The sequence below is a fragment of the Nerophis ophidion genome, linkage group LG20 (genome assembly GCF_033978795.1).
Source record: "Nerophis ophidion isolate RoL-2023_Sa linkage group LG20, RoL_Noph_v1.0, whole genome shotgun sequence".
Taxonomy (NCBI): Eukaryota; Metazoa; Chordata; class Actinopteri; order Syngnathiformes; family Syngnathidae; genus Nerophis; species Nerophis ophidion.
This window is the reverse complement of record NC_084630.1, coordinates 27,888,152-27,907,725: the sequence shown is the minus strand read 5'-3', so window position 1 is coordinate 27,907,725 and position 19,574 is coordinate 27,888,152. Positions and strand designations below refer to the sequence as shown.

Sequence of the window (19,574 nt, the reverse complement as noted above, 5' to 3'; positions counted from 1 at the left end):
CAGTATCTAGGATTAAATACTTCTCTAAACTCGACTTTAAGACAAAATGAATGCGATCATACAAATTATGTTTTCATGGAGGATAGCTATTGCTGCCTCAGATACAAATACAGAAAGGTAAAATACACTCACAATACTTGATTTATTTTGTTAAAAGCAAATGGGACCAAAAAATATTTAATAACAACTTTATCAAATAGTTTTTGGACCCATTTATCATAATATCATTATAACGTTTTTATGAAAGCGAATAACTAAATGTTTCTCCTGTAACTCTAATGTGCAACCTAAATCAACAATGACTAGAGCTGCACATATGAATTTGAGTAAAAAAATAAAAAATAAAAAAGAAGAAAGAAAAGTACATGTGCCTCAACTGGTGTTTAGTTCACTGCATGTCACTGACTCTGGACAAGTCGCCACCTCATCACAGGGCCAGCACAGATAGACGGACAACTTTCACGCTCACATTCACACACTAGGGACCATTTAGTGTTGCCAATCAACCTATCCCCAGGTGCATGTCTTTGGAGGTTGGAGGAAGACGGAGTACCCGGACTGAACCCACGCAGTCACGGGGAGAACATGCAAACTCCATACAGAAGGATCCCGAGCCCGGGATTGAACTCAGGACTACTCAGGACCTTCGTATTGTGAGGCACATGCACTAACTCCCTGTTCCACCGGGCTGCCCAAATGTTACATGTTAGTAAGTATGTGCCTGGTACTACATTACAAATATATTTACAGCGTGTATATAAAACCTTGATGGAGGTGTTTGGATGCTTTTAAGCGCTAGATAGGCAAGCTTAAAAAGGCTCCATCGTAAGCGGACTTTTGCACTTTTCGTGTCGTTCTCGCCAGTTCCAGGTCCTAAATAGCTGTCAAAGTGTCCCAACTTGTCGGATTACATTCTCAGCCATCTACTTTTCAGGTGAGAGGCATGATTTGCGATCTTCAATAAACTTACAGGGAGCAAGGAAACAGCAGACCAATCGAGGATGTAAACAAATGCAAACGCCGCAGCTGTAAACAGTTTGTCTGCATTAGCGCTTATAATAACAATATCACTAATACTTGGTTAATATTCAAGTTAGGAAATATTTATGGAGTATTGTTGGGGCTTTTTGAATGATTATTTATCGGATTTTATGGGCAGAATAGTGGAGCTCCAAGGGACTCCACTGTAAGCTGACTTTTATGTATGTTTATTCAATATTTGGAAAACTTTTTTTTTATTTTTTTTTTTAATTAAAGTACCAACATTGTCACACACACACAAGGTGTGGCGAAATTACTCTCTGCATTTGACCCATCACCCTTGATCACCCCCTGGGAGTTGAGGGCAGCACTCCCGACTAAAGGCAAAACCCAGTAACTCAGCGTTTCTCAAAGTGTGGGGCGCGCCCCACTGGTGGGGAATAGACAATGACAGGTGGGGCGCGAGGAACGGGAGGAAATGTCACTTTAACATTTTTCTTATTTTTATTTTAATTCTTAGATTTTTTTTTTACAACCCCATTTTCTACACAAACTGTAAATCACTTTGTGATTCTGTCTGTGAAATCCAATATACAAATTAATGTAAATTACTTATTTTTCCTGTAGGCTTTAAATTTCTAGGTAAAAGCGAAAGTTTGACAGACGCAACAGTAATTAATGGGGGCGGCGCTAAGCGGAACAAACTTTCGCGCGGATGGGTAGCAGGTTAATGTGTGGACCACAATTACACAAAATGGATAAATTGGCTTCATATAAAGTTGCATACAGAATTGCTCAATGCAAAAAAACACACACACAATTGCTGAGCAGCTGATTCTCCCCGCTGCAATGGACATGGTGTCAGTCATGCTTGACGAGACAAGCGCAGCAAAATTAAAAGCTGTCCCACTGTTGCGAGACGTATATGCGACATTGCAAGTGATCTTGAGGAACAACTCCCAGACCAGGAGTCCCCAACCGGCGGCTCCGGAGCTGCATGCGACTCTTTGATCACTCTGATGCGGCTCAGCTTGTCATCCTGCTTGTCAAACCTCGGGACACGCCCACGGCCGCGTGCGTCTCTGGCTGCTGCAGGACGGTGACATGTGAGTGTCCAAGTTAAAGCATCTGACAGCGGACCTTGAAGATGTTTCACGCCAGAAGGTTGTTCTTGTTCAGAATCACAAACGGTGTGATAATGAAGACCTCCCCAAACCAGACAAACTTGTGTTCGAAACTTGGAGGAGAAATCACATTGACCACGTATGATAAATATTTCAATTTCCTATAATTTTGCATATATTCACATGTTTTAATTGTTCAGCGAAATAGACATTGCATTATTTAGGTTGGCAGCTGCAGCTGACTTCACGGTGCCAGTAAAAGGATGACAGTACAGAGAGAGAGAGGACGGCATTTTTGGTTCTCGTCCAGTGAATAATTTAAGTTTGGCGTTTTGTTTTTTCATTATTACAAGGAGGACTTAAATAGACATTAAGTATTTTACTTAACCTTCAACCCGACGTCTTTTTCGGAGTTAAAACGTTTTGTTATATGCAGAAATTTCATTTCATTTTTTCTGCAGTCGTTCATTGATTTCATAAATGTAACCCATAATAGTTTGTTTATACATAGCACAAAGCAAAAAGAAAACTTTATATGCAGTGTTATTTCATTTTTTAGTTTTTGATTTAATTTAATTTTATATTTAAATTTTTTTGTCCTGTCCAGCTTCTCAGGCAAATCATATAGTTGATGTAGATGCCCATATCGGATGTTCACATTTACTTTACAGAAGAGAAGTGTAGGATACTTCTCTTGTTGCCTTATTTAAATTTGACTTTATTGAATTTATGTATATTGTCATTTTGTGCAGCCAGGCTGGAGCAGCAAGGGATAGAAAGAGAAAAAAAGGAAGACAGAGGGGGAAATTGTGGGGATCAGAGGGGGATTAGACAGTGTCATTTCATTTTAAAATTTCAAAAGAGTTTTGTGGCTCCCATTGTTTTCTTTCATTTGTGAAACGGGTCGAAATGGCTCTGAGTGGTAAAGGTTGCCGACCCCTGTCGTGGACAAATTAAAATAAAGTCGTTTTGCTTTACAAGTGGACGAAGCTACTGACAGCAATAAAGATTGCCTGTTCATCGCATACGTCCGCTTTGTGAATGGCAAGTCAGTGTGCGAGGATTTACTGTTTTGTAAATACATAAAAAATAGAGCCACTGCTGATGAGCTGTTCAAGATAATGGACAGTTTCCTCAAAGAACACAACCTTAAATGGGAAAACTGTGTGGGTTTTTGCTCTGATGCCGCTCAGACCATGGCAGGGTCAAGAAAGGGACAGCAGGCTCTAATAAAGAGGGTTGCGCCAAATGCGCATTGGACACACTGTGTCATTCACCGGGAAGCACTCGCGTCAAGGCAGCTCAGCCCCGAACTCAATGAGGTTTTAACAGATGTTTTGAGCGCGGTAAATTTTATCAAAACACGAAAAAGTGGCACTTTTAATTTATTATTGAACTTGATGCAAGTTTTTTGATTTATTATTGATCTTGATGCAAGTTATTTGATTTATTATTGAACTTGATGCAAGTTATAACACTTTTATTTGATTTATTATTGAACTTGATGCAAGTTATAACTATTGTTTTATTTATTATTGAAATTGATGCAAGTTATTTTATTTATTATTGAACTTGATGCAAGTTATACCACAGCTGCACAGTTATTTTATTTATTATTGAACTTGATTTTATTTTATGTTATTGAGTTTGAGTGTATACAATTTGATGTTACTTGATGTTCAATACATTTTGGGGCGATGGGGGCAGGTGGGTCTTGAAAACTCCCCCTTGTCCAAAGTGGGGGATGACAAAAAAAAGTTTGAGAACCACTGCAGTAACTCAATTTTGGTCAAAACTGAGCTGATAATAATTTTGGAGTTCCTAGGTGATATGCTTTACAATAGTGTATGCGATATTGTAATTTGTTCCGTAAGTAAGCTGTTACGCGCATGGCAGGACCTAGCAACTACCCCATAACCGCGTAGATACAACAGAAAAACATAGTATCTCAAGAGACCAATCCGAGCTTCTTTGTCAGTCGCCTTATTGTCTTTAATGAGACATTTGCACGAATGGGGGCCGACGGTCAACCTGATTATGTGATATTATGGCACGAGGGGATACTTGGAAGATTGGCCCAGGACGTTGCAAGGACCTTCATTAAATGTATTGTTCTTGATTCTTCCCCTTGCATACCGGTACTCTTTTGGGCAGATAACTGTGGAGTTCAAAATAAAAACTGGACGCTCTACACGGCTCTTGCCCAATGTGCAAACGCAGAATGGGGCCCACCCGAAATTGTGATTAAATATCTGGAGAAAGGGCACACGTACATGAGAGTAGATTCAATCCATGGCTCAATCGGCAAGAAAATGAAAGCTCAAGAAAACATCTATACGTTTGATGACTTTGTAGATATTTGTAAGACAGCATCAAGGTAGACTGGTTTTCCTTTGTTTTCTCAAAATCAGGTAGAAGTGAGTTACTAGGTTTTGTCTTTGGACGGGAGAGCAGCGATTTAAGCCCCAATTCCAACCCTTGATGCTAAGTGCCAAGCAGGGAGGTAATGGATCACATTTTTTATAGTCTTTGGTATGACTCGGCTGGGGTTTGAACTCACAACCTATTCATCTCAGGGCGGACACTCTAACCACTAGGCCACTGAAAGGGTAAATCCATTGAATCCATTTGTTGTCATGTCTTCATAATGATTGTGAATGATAGGCAAAATTCCAAAACAAGTGCAGTTCCCATTTAAGCGACAAGTAAATATGCAGGCAATGGCTTATTTTGTCTTCACTGTATACTAAAATGCCGAACTAAATAACCAGGAAATGCTTCGCAACAATGCAAACTTCTCTATATTTGGACGTTGTACTATGGCTGCATTACATCAGCAGTCACTGGTATGTCTCCCCATCACTTTGCGCTTTACTCCTGCCTACCTATTATGGAGGTGTGCTCTCTGTAGGTATCTCTGATGGCCTGCAGCTGTGTGTATCTCTCCACCAGAACTTCTCTTTGAGACTCCAAGCATGGCTTCATGTCCAGGTTTTGTTCTGCGAGGCTACGATTGGACGCCAACGCCATCTCTCTCTCCAACTGGATGTTTTGGATCTTTGAGGATGAATATCAGACAAGAGAGGATGTCAACATCATTTGCCGCACAAAACAAAAGTATGCATCAATCGACTGATCAAAAAGAAACATGAGCAATTATTAGCAGCGCTTTGGCAGATTAGCATTCAACTGAGTGGCCTTTTTTTTTAACAATAAAAACAGCAGTACTGTTTTTCCATTTACAGTATTATACAACACATTTTCAGGTGAAATTATTACAACTTACCATATTTTTATTTATTTTTGTTCTTAAAAAAATCTAATCACAAAATGCATTAAAAAAATTGTGTAACAATAGTATTCACGGTTAGACGCGGCCCTCAAGGGTCGAACATGTCTGCGATGTGGCCCTCAGTAAAAAACAACTTTGACAAATCTGCTCGAGACAGCAAAATGCCGTTCATATGTACAGTCGTAGTCAAAAGTTTACATACACTTGTAAAGAACATAATGTCATGGCTGTCTTGAGATTCCAATAATTTCTACAACTCTTATTATTAAGAAAAAAGGTGAAGCTCTTAATCCCAGGAACAGCATCCTACCGTCAAGCATGATGGTGGTAGTGGTATGCTCTGGGCCTGTTTTGCTGTCAATGGAACTGGTGCTTTACAGATACAGATACAGATAGAAAAAGGAGGATTAACTCCAAGTTCTTCAGGACAACCTAAAATCATCAGCCCGGAGGTTGGGTCTTGGGCACAGTTGGGTGTTCCAACAGGACAATGACCCCAGACACAGGTCAAAAGTCTACTTGCCAACCCTCCCGATTTTCCCGGGAGACTCCCGAATTTCAGTGCCTCTCCCGAAAATCTCCCAGGGCAACCATTCTCCCGATTTTCACGCGGACAACAATATTGGGGGCGTGCCTGAAAGGCACTGCCTTTAGCGTCCTCTCATACCTGAAAAGGACACTATTATATATGTCTCCGTTATCCATAGGTTTATCTATAACCCATATAGTAGCCAGGCATGGAGCTATTTCTCAGCGTGTGTTTATTCCAGCCGGCACGTTAATACACTGACACACAACATCCGGATTCCCATCATGCATTGCTTCAAAACTACGGCGAATAGTAATGTCCAAAAACATAACAGAGACGAAGCAGAAGAACGAAGAGACATGGCGACGAAGAGTAAGAAGAAGAAGTACGCTTGCAAGTTCCAAAATGACTGGAAAAAAATATTTCAGTTCATCCAGGACAACTCGAAAGGGAAGGGAAGGGGTATGCTGCCTGCAAATTTTGTAGATAAGATTTCTCCATTGAACACGGTGGCCGAACAGATATATATATATGTGTATATATATATATTAGTCAAAAGTGGTAAAGGAATGGCTACATCAGGCTAAAATGGATGTTTTAGTCAAAAGTGGTAAAGGAAGGGCTACATCAGGCTAAAATGGATGTTTAAGAATCGCCTTCCCAAAGTCCTGACTTAAAAGGTGTGGACAATGCTGAAGAATCAAGTTCATGTCAGAAAACCAACACATTTATCTGAACTGCACCAATTTTGTCAAGAGGAGTGGTCAAAAATTCAACCAGAAGCTTGTGGATGGCTACCAAAAGCGCCTAATTGCAGTAAAACTTGCCAAGGGACATGTAACCAAATATTAACATTGCTGTATGTATACTTTTGACCCAGCAGATTTGGTCACATGTTCAGTAAACCCATAATAAATTCATAAAAGAACAAAAACTTCATGAATGTTTTTGTGACCAAAAAGTATGTGCTCCAATCACTCTATCACAAAAAAAATAGGAGATGTAGAATTTATTGGAAACTCAAGACAGCCATGAAATTATGTTCTTTACAAGTGTATGTAAACTTTTGACCACGACTGTAGGTACTAATTCAAACAACCTTTTAAACTCATTGTCCAATGATTCATAAACCAACAAAGACCGTTAAGATATGTGCTACAAAACACACAACTTTCCCACAAAACTATGTAGCCATTATAAGAAAATGTCTAATAGTACCATATATAATCAAAATCACATCCATTTAGTTACCCATTGTAGGCCTGATGGGTAATATGCAAAACACTCCACACTTAGACATGTTTGAGGCATTTTAGTTGCTTGAGGGACATTGATAGACAATATCCATCCATCCATTTTCTACCGCTTATTCCCTTTCGATAGACAATAGATGGATGGAAATTTCTGATTGATTACAAAACTTTAAGGAGATCATCAGGGAAATAAACAAGGTAGAAATGGTTCATATAGTCTTAATATTTAATGTTGTATTGGTTCTACTTCATATTGCCAATTTTGCCAAATATTAACATTGCTGTATGTATACTTTTGACCCAGCAGATTTGGTCACATTTTCAGCAGACCCACAATAAATTCGTAAAAGAACCAAACTTCATGAATGTTTTTTGTGACCAACAAATATGTGCTCCGATCACTCTAACGCAAAAAAATAAGAGTTGTAGAAATTATTGGAAATTTAAGACAGCCATGCCATTACTTTCTTTACAAGTGTATGTAAACTTTTGACCACGGCTGTAGAACAACTTGACTGACATTGTGTCTGTGTTTAAATCAAATGAAAGAATACTAATATAATATAAAATTCAACCCTTTTTTGATCACGCATGCACCTCCTGGTACACCTCCAAAACCCTCAAATCTAGACTCCAAACATCCCAGAACAAGCAAGTCAGGTTACCTCTAGACCTCCACCCCAGATCACACCTCACTCCTACCCACTTCTCCAAAGTGGGCTGGCTCAGGGTGGAGGACAGAGTACAACAACTTGCACTGAGCCTTGTCTATAAAATTCGCTACATCTCCCTGACACCAAAGTACATGTCAAAATACTTCCATAACGTAAATGACTGCCATAACCACAACACCAGGGGGAGCTCCACAAACCACGTTAAACGCAGATTCCGATCTAACAAAGGTCTTAACTCATTCTCCTTCTATGCCACATCAATCTGGAACACACTCCCAACATTTCTATACTCCTTCAAAACCGCACTAAAAGAACACCTCCAGGCAACTACAACCCTAGACTAACACCCTCCCCCCACCACATCCCACCTCCCTGAATTGTAAATAATCAAATGTATATACAAACCCTGTTTCCATATGAGTTGGGAAATTGTGTTAGATGTAAATATGAACGGAATACAATGATTTGCAAATCCTTTTCCACCCATATTCAGTTGAGTGCACTACAAAGACAAGATATTTGATGTTCAAACTCAAACTTTTTTTTGTGTGCAAATAATTAACCTAGAATTTCATGGCTGCAACACATGACAAAGAAGTTGGGAAAGGGCATATTCACCAAAGTGTTAGATCACATTTTCTTTTAACAACACTCAAAAAACATTTGGGAACTGAGGAAACTAATTTTGAAGCTTAGAAAGTGGAATTCTTTCCCATTCTCGCTTGATGTACAGCTTAAGTTGTTCAACAGTCTGGGGTCTTGTTGTCGAATTTTACGCTTCATAATGTGCCACACATTTTCGATAGGAGACATGTCTGGACTGCAGGCGGGCCAGGAAAGTACCCGCACTCTTTTACTACGAAGCCACCCTGTTGTACCACGTGGCTTGGCATTGTTTTGCTGAAATAAGCAGGGGCGTCCATGATAACGTTGCTTGGATGACAATATATGATGCTTCAAAACCTGTATGGACCATTCAGCATTAATGGTGCCTTCACAGATGTGTAAGTTACCCATGCCTTGGACACTAATACACCCCCATACCATCACAGATGCTGGCTTTTGAACTTTGCACCTATAACAATCCGGATGGTTATTTTCACCTTTGTTCTGGAGGACACCACGTCCTCATTTTCCAAATATAATTTGAAATGTGGATTCATCAGACCACAGAACACTTTTCCACTTTGCATCAGTCCATCTTTGATGAGCTCGGGCACAGCGAAGCCGGCGGCGTTCCTAGGTGTTGTTAATAAATGGCATTCGCTTTGCATAGTAGAGTTTTAACTTGCATTTACAGATGTAGCGACCAACTGTAGTTACTGACAGTGGTTTTCTGAAGTGTTCCTGAGCCCATGTGGTGATATCCTTTACACACTGATGTCTTTTTTTGATGCAGTACCGCCTGAGGGATCAAAGGTCTGTAATATTATCGCTTATGTGCAGTGATTTCTCCGGATTCTCTGAACCTTTTGATAATTTTACGGACCGTAGATGGTAAAATCCCTAAATTCCTTGCAATAGCTCGTTGAGAAATGTTGTTCGAAAACTGTTCGACAATTTGCTTACAAATTGGTGACCCTCGCCCCATCCTTGTTTGTGAATTACTTAGCATTTCATGGAAGCTGCTTTTATACCCAATCATAGCACCTAACTGTTCCCAATTAGCCTGCACACCTGTGGGATGTTCCAAATAGGTGTTTGATGAGCATTCCTCAACTTTATCGGTATTTATTGCCACCTTTCCCAACTTCTTTGTCACGTGTTGCTGGCATCAAATTCTAGAGTTAAAGATTATTTGCAAAAAAAAAAAAAAGTTTATCAGTTTTAACATCAAGTATGTTGTCTTTGTAGCATATTCAACTGAATATGGGTTGTAAATGATTTGCAAATCATTGTATTCCGTTTATATTTACATCTAACACAATTCCCCAACTCATATGGAAATGGGGTCTGTACTTGTTCTTATGCTTTCTGAACTCACTATGTTCACTGCTCGCTGTACATATCCTACCTACCATGTTAGACCTACATTGTTTCAATATCCATTTCTCAGGTGATATAATTGTTGACTGAAGAGCTGATATCAACCCAACCTAACCCCTAGGGCTGGGCGATATATCGCGGGTTTTTCTCTGTGCGATATAGAAAATGACTACCACAAATGGAGGAAGAACAATTAATGCCCAAAAAAACAGCAGGTCCATCAGCAGGTCCATCATCTGGCGGTGGTTTGGCTTCAAGGGGGAAGATATTCAGCAGACAACAGCAATATGCAAAGTATGCAACAGAAGTGTTGCTAAAAAAGGTAGCAGCACTACTAATTTGTTCTTTGATTTAAAAAGTCACCCGCGAGAGTATGAAGAGTATTCAATAAATACAGCTTTGGTGAATTGACTTAGTTGTGATTTCCCTCTCTGCATGAAAGTTTAAAATGAGCATATATTAATGCAGTATGAAGAAGAATGTTTTAATGTAGACACATAGAATCATCATACTGCTGTGATTATATGCATCAAGTGTTCATTCAAGGCTAAGGCAAAATATCGTAATATATATCTTATATTGCGATATTAATAAAAGCCAATATCGCCTAGCCCTACCAACCCGCCCGCCCCAACCCCCTCCACACCCCACCTCCCGGATTGTAAATAATTTTCAAATAGTTCAAGGTATATACTCTGATGATGAACTTGTGTGATGACTGTATTATGCGGATAGTATATATTTGTACCATCAATTGATTAACATGGACCCTGACTTAAACAAGTTGAAAAACTTATTGGGGTGTTACCATTTAGTGGTCAATTGTACAGAATATGTACTGTACTGTGCAATCTATTATTAAAGGTTTCAATCAATCAATCAATTATTTAAAAAGGTGGGAGAACAACTTGCCAGACATTGTGTCTGTGATTAAAGGCCTACTGAAATGAGATTTTCTTATTTAAACGGGGATAGCAGGTCCAATCTATGTGTCATACTTGATCATTTCGCGATATTGCAATATTTTTGCTGAAAGGATTTAGTAGAGAACATCCACGATAAAGTTCGCAACTTTCGGTGCTAAGAGAAATGCCCTGCCTCTACCGGAAGTCGCAGACGATTACATCACACGTTTGATGGCTCCTCACATATTCACATTGTTTTTAATGGGAGCCTCCAACAAAAAGTGCTATTCGGACCGAGAAAACGACAACTTCCCCATTAATTTGAGTGAGGATGAAAGATTCGTGTTTGAGGATATTGATAGAGACGGACTAGAAAAAAAACAAAAAAAACGCAATTGATTTGGGACGGATTCCGGACTTTTTTTAGACACATTTACTAGGATAATTCTGGGAAATCCCTTATCTTTCTATTGTGTTGCTTGTATTTTAGTGAGTTAAATAGTACCTTAATAGTCAGAAGTGTACGTCCACGGGTGTGTTGACGCGCAGTGTCTCAGGGGAGTCGACGGCAGCTGTACAGCGGCACAAGCTCCGCTTTTCTCCGGTAAGAAGCAACTTTTTAACCACAATTTTCTCACCGAAACCTGCTGGTTGACATGTGGTTGGGATCCATGTCCGCTTGACCGCGCTCTCATCCATAGTAAATTTTCACCTCAAGGAATTTTAAACAAGGAATCACCGTGTGTTTGTGTGGCTAAAGGCTAAAGCTTCCCAACTCCATCTTTCTACTGTGACTTCTCCAATATTAATTGAACAAATTGCAAAAGATTCAGCAACACAGATCTCCAAAATACTGTGTAATTATGTCTTTAAAGCAGACGACTTTTAGCTGTGTGTGTGTGCAGCGCTCATACTTCCTAAAAACCTGTGACGTCTTGCGTACATGTCATCATTACACGACATTTGGAAGACGAAACTCCCAGGAAATTTTAAATTGTAATTTAGTAAACTAAAAAGGCCATATTGGCATGTATTGCAATGTTAATATTTCATCATTGATATATAAACTATCAGACTGCGTGGTGGGTAGTAGTGGGTTTCAGTAGGCCTTTAAATCAAATGAGAGAATACTAATATGCACCGTCAAAACAAAATAACCAGGAAAAAAACATGTGCGAAGGGGACTATTCTTAGTAATTGCATCACTTAAAATACTTGGCATGTGTGTGAATAATGTGAATAATGTACTGAATGCAACGTTTGTCACCTCATCAGACTCCTGAGCCATAGACTCCACCTTTTCCGGGTTGTCCAGAAGTTCCTGAAGCTCTGATTTGCTCAAATCTGAAAGCTTCTCCATTTGATTTGCCAGGATCACTGTCAATCATACACACACCCGGAAGTATGATTCACAAACAATATATCGAAAACGGCTGTAAAAATAGGTCCAACTTAAACATACACGGGAAAAATACACGACATCAAGTAGAAGATTGTTAGTTTTTAACACCTTCAGTCATAGGTAGAAAAAGGTTAATACTTACACGGTGCTAGCAAAACAAATTCCGCCTGACACTGGCTGAGAGTGACATCCAACACTTCCTATGTAATTGCCCTGACAGGAAAGGTAACTTGAACGATCTTCTATCTTAAATAAAAAGAAAACACGAATGTCCAATCTGTGATCTTCTATCCTAATTCAAGCAAATGCTGCCCTGTCGTGTTTACCAGTAAAATGAAACCAACGCTTGGAATAACAAGCAATGTCAGCGACCATCAACTTCGATGGAAGCCCCTCATTAAAACGGAACCGTTTGTTTCCGACGACCTGAAAAAACCTGGAAGGGGTTCGGGTGTTACTGGTTTTAATGAACAGGCGTCTTAAATCGAAAGAATAAGTCTATATTGTATATCATCTGAAAGGAAACTTTGACTCCCTACCGCCGCCATATTAAGATGAATCCACGTTCCCGCGAGATGGGGGTAGACTCGGAACATTCTTAAAACACAAATGGGAAGCAACGACAAGCTGCACGTCATGTTAACACAATTTTCGTCATTTCAGTCTCGACTTATTGAGTTGAGGTATTAATCTTCGGGTTCATTTTCGTTCTTGTAATAGATTTATCGAAACCATAATGGTGCGGTCCAAAGCCTTACTGCGTAAGGGTTGACGTCACAGACGATACGTAGCGTCATACGTCACTCGCTCCGCCATATTGGAGCGGTACATGTCCCCAGATCAGTGTTTTTCAACCTTTTTTGAGCCAAATCAAATTTTTTTGCGTGGAAAAAATCTGGAAGAACGCCACCAGCAGAAATAATTGAAAAACAAAACTCAGTTGGCAGTAAAACGTTGTTGTCGTAATTGTTGGGTATGAATTTAAATCATAACCAAGCATGCATCACTATAGCTCTTGTCTCAAAGTAGGTGTACTGTCACCACCTGTCACATCACACCCTGACTTTTTTGTCGTTTTCCTGTGTGTTGTGTTTAGCTCTTGTGTTGTGCTCCTATTTTGGTGTCTTTTTCTCTTTTTTTGGTATTTTCCTGTAGCAGTTTCATGTCTTCCTTTAAGCGATATTTCCCAAATCTACTTTGTTCTAGCAATGAATAATATTTCAGTTGCTTTTATACTTCTTTGTGGGGACATTGTTGATTGTCATGTTCGGATGTACATTGTGGACGACGTCTCTGCTCTACAGTAAGTCTTTGCTGTCGTCCAGCATTCTGTTATTGTTTACTTTGTAGCCAGTTCAGTTTTAGTTTCGTTCTGCATAGCCTTCCCTAAGCTTCAATGCTTTTTTTTTTTAGAGACAGTCGTCTTGTTTATTTTTGGTTTAAGCATTAGATACCATTTCACCTGCACGCTGCCTCGCGCTGTTTCCGACATCTACAAAGCAATTAGGTAAAGGCTGCCACCTACTGATATTGAAGAGTATTACACGGTTACTCTGCCGAACTCTAGAAAGCACCGACACTCAACAACAACACATCATTTGCCGACCATAATTACTGGTTTGCAAAAAATATTTCAACCCAAATAGGTGAAATTACATAATCAGGCGACTATATCCATTCGGCCACCGAGTTTAATGGAAAAGTCTGATCAACAAAATTTGCAGACAGCATAACCCTTCCTCTTCGAGCTGCCCTGGATGAACTGAAATTCTTGTTTCCAATCATTTTGGAACTTGCAAGCGTACTTCTTCTTACTCGTCGTCGCCATGACTGTCTCTTCTTCGTTCTTCTGCTTCATGTCAGTTATGTTTTTGGACATTACTACTTGCCGGAGTTTTTAAGCAATGCACGATGGGAAACCGGATGTTGTGTGTCAGTGTATTAACATTCCGGCTAGAATAAACGCATGCTGAGAAATAGCTCTGTGCCTGCCTACTTTATGGGTTATGGATAAACCTATGTATAACGGAGACATATACAGTATAAAAGTCTCCTTTTCAGGTGACAGAGGACGCTAAAGGCAGTGCCTTTAAAGCACACCCTCAATATTGTTGTCCGGCTGGAAATCGGGAGAAATTCAGGAGAATGGTGGTCCTGGGAGATTTTCGGGAGAGGCACTGAAATTCGTGAGTCTCCCGGAAAATTTGGGAGGGTTGGCAAGTATGGACTGGGGTATGTGTGTGTGTAAGCCTGCAGCGTGTCTCTATTCCGCGGCCTTGATGTCGTACAGTCGCTAGTCCAAAGTCAACAACAACAGGTGTGTGTCCATGAGATACAAGAAGGGAGTTTGTTGTGTCTTCGCTGCACTCCAAGCCAGGGAAACAATCCCAGTTAGAATGTTTTGTATGCAAGTGAAAATACAATTTGCTTTTCACTTTAAATTGTCTATGACTGGTCCTCATAATTCATCCTGCCGGGCAGATAGTCTGATGTCATTCAAATCACAAGAGTGTCCACAATTCTTAACGCATCCTCCAATCGTTTGTGGCAGCTTTGGGGTACTTTGAAGACTCCCAGCAAATTCCAATTTGTCGACAAAACAGAACAATGCTTACTCAAATCAGCCAATGTCCTGTTGTCATAATTCTGAATTGGTAGATATCTTCACGTCCTCGACTGAGAAGGTGGCCAGGTACCGGCACTCCTTCTCCCCAGAGTCCGTCGGGTGTCCAGCAACAACTGCTCCGTCACGACAAGCAGGTTCCCCCAAAGCCAAGATCTTCTCAATTTTGCTGAGGCCAGTTAAATAGTTCCAATGTTTAGATTTTGAGAGCATTTGAGTAACTTTTAGATATATGTATATACTCATTAAAATACGTATTGTATACAATTTATATTTTTTTACAGTAATGTATTTATATTACAATAACATACAGTATGTTGAAATGGCACTGCTGCTTCAAGACTTCCTATACAATTTTAATTAGGCCACATACTTTCAATGTTCAATCACATACGGTTTACTGTGTTTATTTTATGAATTCTAAATACCCTTGAATCATACTTGTCAACCTTGAGACCTCCGATTTCGGGAGGTGGGGGTGGGGCGGCGTGGTCGGGGGTGGGATGGAGGCGTGGTTAAGAGAGGAGGAGTATAATTCACCAACTCGAGTATTTCATATATATATATATATATATATATATATATATATGAAATACTTGCCTTTCAGTGAATTCAAGCTATATATATTTATTTTATTATATACATAAATAAAATAAATAGTTGAATATCCGACGGCACCTATCAAATACACAGTAATAAAACACAGTTGTTCTACTAACTGTACTGTGCTTGCTGGTTACTAAAAAAAACCCCAACAACACTTACCTTTCAATATTTGAGTAACCTTTATTCTGCCATTTGCGTATTGGCGAGCGATCTCCGAATGCGGGAACATATCCTTCACGGATTTGTTGTAGACATCCGCAAATGAAGGCGGGATGCTGCTTCCAGCTATCAGCATAGCCATCTTTGTGTAAGTATAAGTTACACCATTGGGTCTCCATTTTGCGAGGTGGCCCATAATACTGGGGTGTGAACGATGCTGCGCTGCGGTCGCTTTGTGCTTCGCTGACCGTTCATGGCTGAGTATATCCGTTTGGCCGCCATGTTCAATGGAGAAGTCTGTTCTACAAAATTTACAGGCAACATACCCCTTCACCTTCGAACTCTCCTGGATAAACTGAAATTCTTGTTTCCAATCGTTCTGGAACTTGCAAGCGTATTTCTTCATTTTGCTCGTCGAAGGTTCAATATATTGGGCTGGAGTCAATAACCAGGCGACGTGATGAAGTTACGTCTCTTTACTGTGGGCTTCAGAACAGACTCCCTAATGCATGTTCTTTGACTGCACTTAAATGTAGAATATATGTTGAATATATTTACATTCTATTCTATGTATAATAGATGGCAGTATTGTCCTGTTTAAGAGGTTCTCATGGAGCTGGAGGGGGCGTGGCCTCCAGGTCCGCCTGAATTTCGGGAGATTTTCGGGAGAAAATTTGTCCCGGGAGGTTTTCGGGAGAGGTGCTGAATTTCAGGAGTCTCCCGGAAAATTCGGGAGGGTTGGCAAGTATGCCTTGAATACTATTGCATCTATGAAAAATTAGGACAATTCAAATGGCCAATGACTTACAGGGGCCTTTAAATTAGATTTTTCATTGGGCCCAGTCTATGACTGTCGTGTTTAAAGGATGAATAGAGAAGTTGAATCATTCCATTAGAATTATTATGTGAACCCTGTCAGGTCCACATACATCTTGTCTCCCTACAATAGGCTTTAGTCTGTTTCATCCATGTTTTGTTAGCTACAAAAACCTATTTTTTAAAAAGTATTAATTCTCAATTAATCATAATTATATTGCTTAAGTTCAGGTGTGTCGTAACGTGGACTTTGGTGTGGTTTGATTTCCCAGAATGCAAAGGAACTGGACCGGTTGTAGCGTGAAGGTAAAGACATAATTTGATTATACTATATAAAGTGGAAACAAAAGGCGCGCACAAGGCGGAAGCAAAAACAACTTATGACATGAAAAGATGAACTAAGCGACGCACTAAACTGTGGCTTGAATAACAAAGAAAACTTACATTACAAGACAAGAGTGGCATGAATCAAGCATGAACAATGAGCATGGCACAACAATGACGCAAGGCCGACTGACTGGCAAATACAATTTTAAATACTGCCTCTGATTAGTGCTCGGGAAGCAGGTGAGCGGGCGAGCCCTAATCAGGGACAGGTGAACACAATAAGTAACCATGGGAATAAAACAAGGGAGTGAAAAAACAGGAAGCAATGGAGTCTTAAACAAAACAGAACATAACTAAACAAAACATGATCACAAGACATGACAAGGTGTACTCAAAATCTGACTTGGGCGCCATATGCACCCTAACTTTTATTTTTTTGCAGTAGACTATATAAACAACGGGAGAGACAATCAGAAAAACATTATAGTATATGCTTGCAAGCTAAAGCATCGTGTATTTTTTTTTTTACAGCTGTTGTACTTTCCTCTTTAGATTCTTGTTAATTTATTTAAACATGTATTATTAATATTGTAGCTGATGGAAATTAAATGTTTTATATGAAGTAATTATCCTAGTTTTTAATAACTCATAAATTTATCTGACAGCCTGATTGTGACTCAGCCTCCAAAGGCCAAGAGTTAGCGTCCTCTAATCCAGTAGAAAATCCACGGAGGGAACCCTGGGTTGCCAAGGGATAGCCTCAAAAGCAATTGTAGTAGTGGTCCAAAATCACCCCATGTGCTCAAGTACGAAGTCATGTTTTGCTTTGGCATTAAATACCCTCGTTTGAAACCAATTCAAAAATAATTTATGGACACTGTTTAATGTAATATTTTCCAGCTATTTTTTTTGTACAATAGCTCTACCCTAAAATTTGAAGCCGTTCATATCTTTCAAAACAAGCAAGTGTTAAAAACTTAATTTTTCCCATTGCATATAAAGCAGGGGTCCCCAAACTTTTTGACTCGAGGGCCGCATTGGGTTAGAAAAATTTGGCCGATGGCCGGGCTGTATATATGTGTGTGTATATATATATGTCTGTGTATATATATATATATATATATATATATATACATATATACATGTACACGCATACACAAGTCTACAAAACGTTAACCATGTTGCTACAATAAAAAACAAACAAAAGGAAAATATAAAACGTAGTACTGTTTTTATAGTAGATACAGTATATATATATATATATATATATATATATACACATAAATAAAATGCTCGGGCACTAATTGAGTGAAAGAGCGCGCACTTGCCGCTGATGATGTCAAGTTTTATCGATGGGAAAATGCATTTTTCAACTATATGATTTGCCTGAGCGGCGAGTAGACACTGAGAGTAACAAGAGTAAAATGGATTACAAAGGACAGATTTAAAAAAAAATAATAATAAATAAAAATACAATAAAATAACTAGGGGTGGGCAAATTAATGCGTTAATTACGCGTTAACTCATCAATCTATTAACGCCGACAATTATTTTATCGCACATTTGCGTATGTTGTTTACATGCTGTTATTTTGTTAACGCCTTTTCTTAACAAGATGGCATCTCCCGGATGTACTTCGGCGTCGAGGGGCTCTTGGTAAAGATGGAACATTTGGCAAAAATACCGGACAATTCTGCAAATTTCATGGCTGGCTTTCAGCGTGGTCACTCCGGGATCACTTACGACCGCCAGACAATTCTGGATGTGGATAGATCGGGCCGTTTTGGACTGAATGACGCGTGCTTGCTAGACCGGCTAGCTAGCATGGGATTACTTTGCCGGCTACATCCAGCGGCTTGTGAAGCAGCGGAGTATATGTGTTGTCTGTCTATTTATGAATAATGCAGACGAGGAGTGTTGGCTGAGTTCTTAACGTTTGCTTTCAGAGCGTGCATATCACAACATATAAGATGCCGTCATGGCGACACAACCTATACCGGGCTACCGCGCATGCTCGTCACTCCTGTTGCATGCTGGGTAGGGTAGTTCTTTTTTTCCCTGGCTCATAACATCACAAATAGTACCATGTATATGCGTTCAGTTTATTAAAGCACCAAGCAAAAAATCGGAAAATTCCCATCATATCAATTCCTAGATATGGTCATAATTATTTTAAGTGCACTACGCAGAATAAACACAACATTATTAATATTGCTACTACGGATAATTTGATCAAAAATTCCCTAAAACAGCCCACTACCTATAATATAGGTTTTTTAAACTTAAGACCCTGATAAAAAAAATGTTTCTGCTGTTACCTCAGAAATTGCCTGTTCAGATGTTATGATTGTGGCTCAGAGATTTGTATGTAGATTATATTTATTTTCCATAACAAACAGGATAACATAAATACCCTGGCAGTGGCAATAAGCTTAAATGTTTGTATTTACATTTTTTGAGTTGATTTTCCTAAAATATGCTATTTAACTGCTACTGTTTAACAAGGACTGATTTAAATTGTGTTTGCACAACAAATGTTTTGGCGCTTTTGTTCATGTGGGAGAATATTCCAATAAAGGTGCACTACACACTACTTTTGAATTCATTATTGGGCTTTGCGTATACAATGCAGTTAATCGCGATTAATCGGAGAAATAGTGCGATTAACTTCGATTAAAATTTTTAATCGTTGCCCAGCCCTAAAAATAACTAATTTATTTTTTTAACTTTGGACTGGATCCGGCCCACGGGCCGTAGTTTGGGGACCCCTGATATAAAGCATTAAATGGTACCTCAGTTTTTCTTAGACCAAATTATACAAAGACCGAATCAATTTTCCCCACACAAAATAATATAAGTCCATTGAATCCGTTCCAGACACTACCAAATATTAGTTA

General features: G+C 39.4%; 1 protein-coding gene across 6 annotated transcripts in view; it reads right to left on the bottom strand.

The window, feature by feature from the left end:
- Window positions 1-19,574, bottom strand: part of LOC133538944 (vacuolar protein sorting-associated protein 37B-like) — a 73,569-nt gene that overhangs the window by 10,647 nt on the left and 43,348 nt on the right. For 4 of the 6 annotated variants that reach the window (XM_061880888.1, XM_061880889.1, XM_061880891.1 and 1 more), the window contains one exon: window positions 4,991-5,162. In XM_061880888.1, coding sequence (XP_061736872.1) covers window positions 4,991-5,162 — 172 coding nt within the window. Of the gene's footprint in view, window positions 1-4,990; window positions 5,163-12,011; window positions 12,122-12,288; window positions 12,731-19,574 lie in introns of those variants that run through there. The other 2 variants (XM_061880892.1, XM_061880894.1) reach the window with 2 other exon arrangements.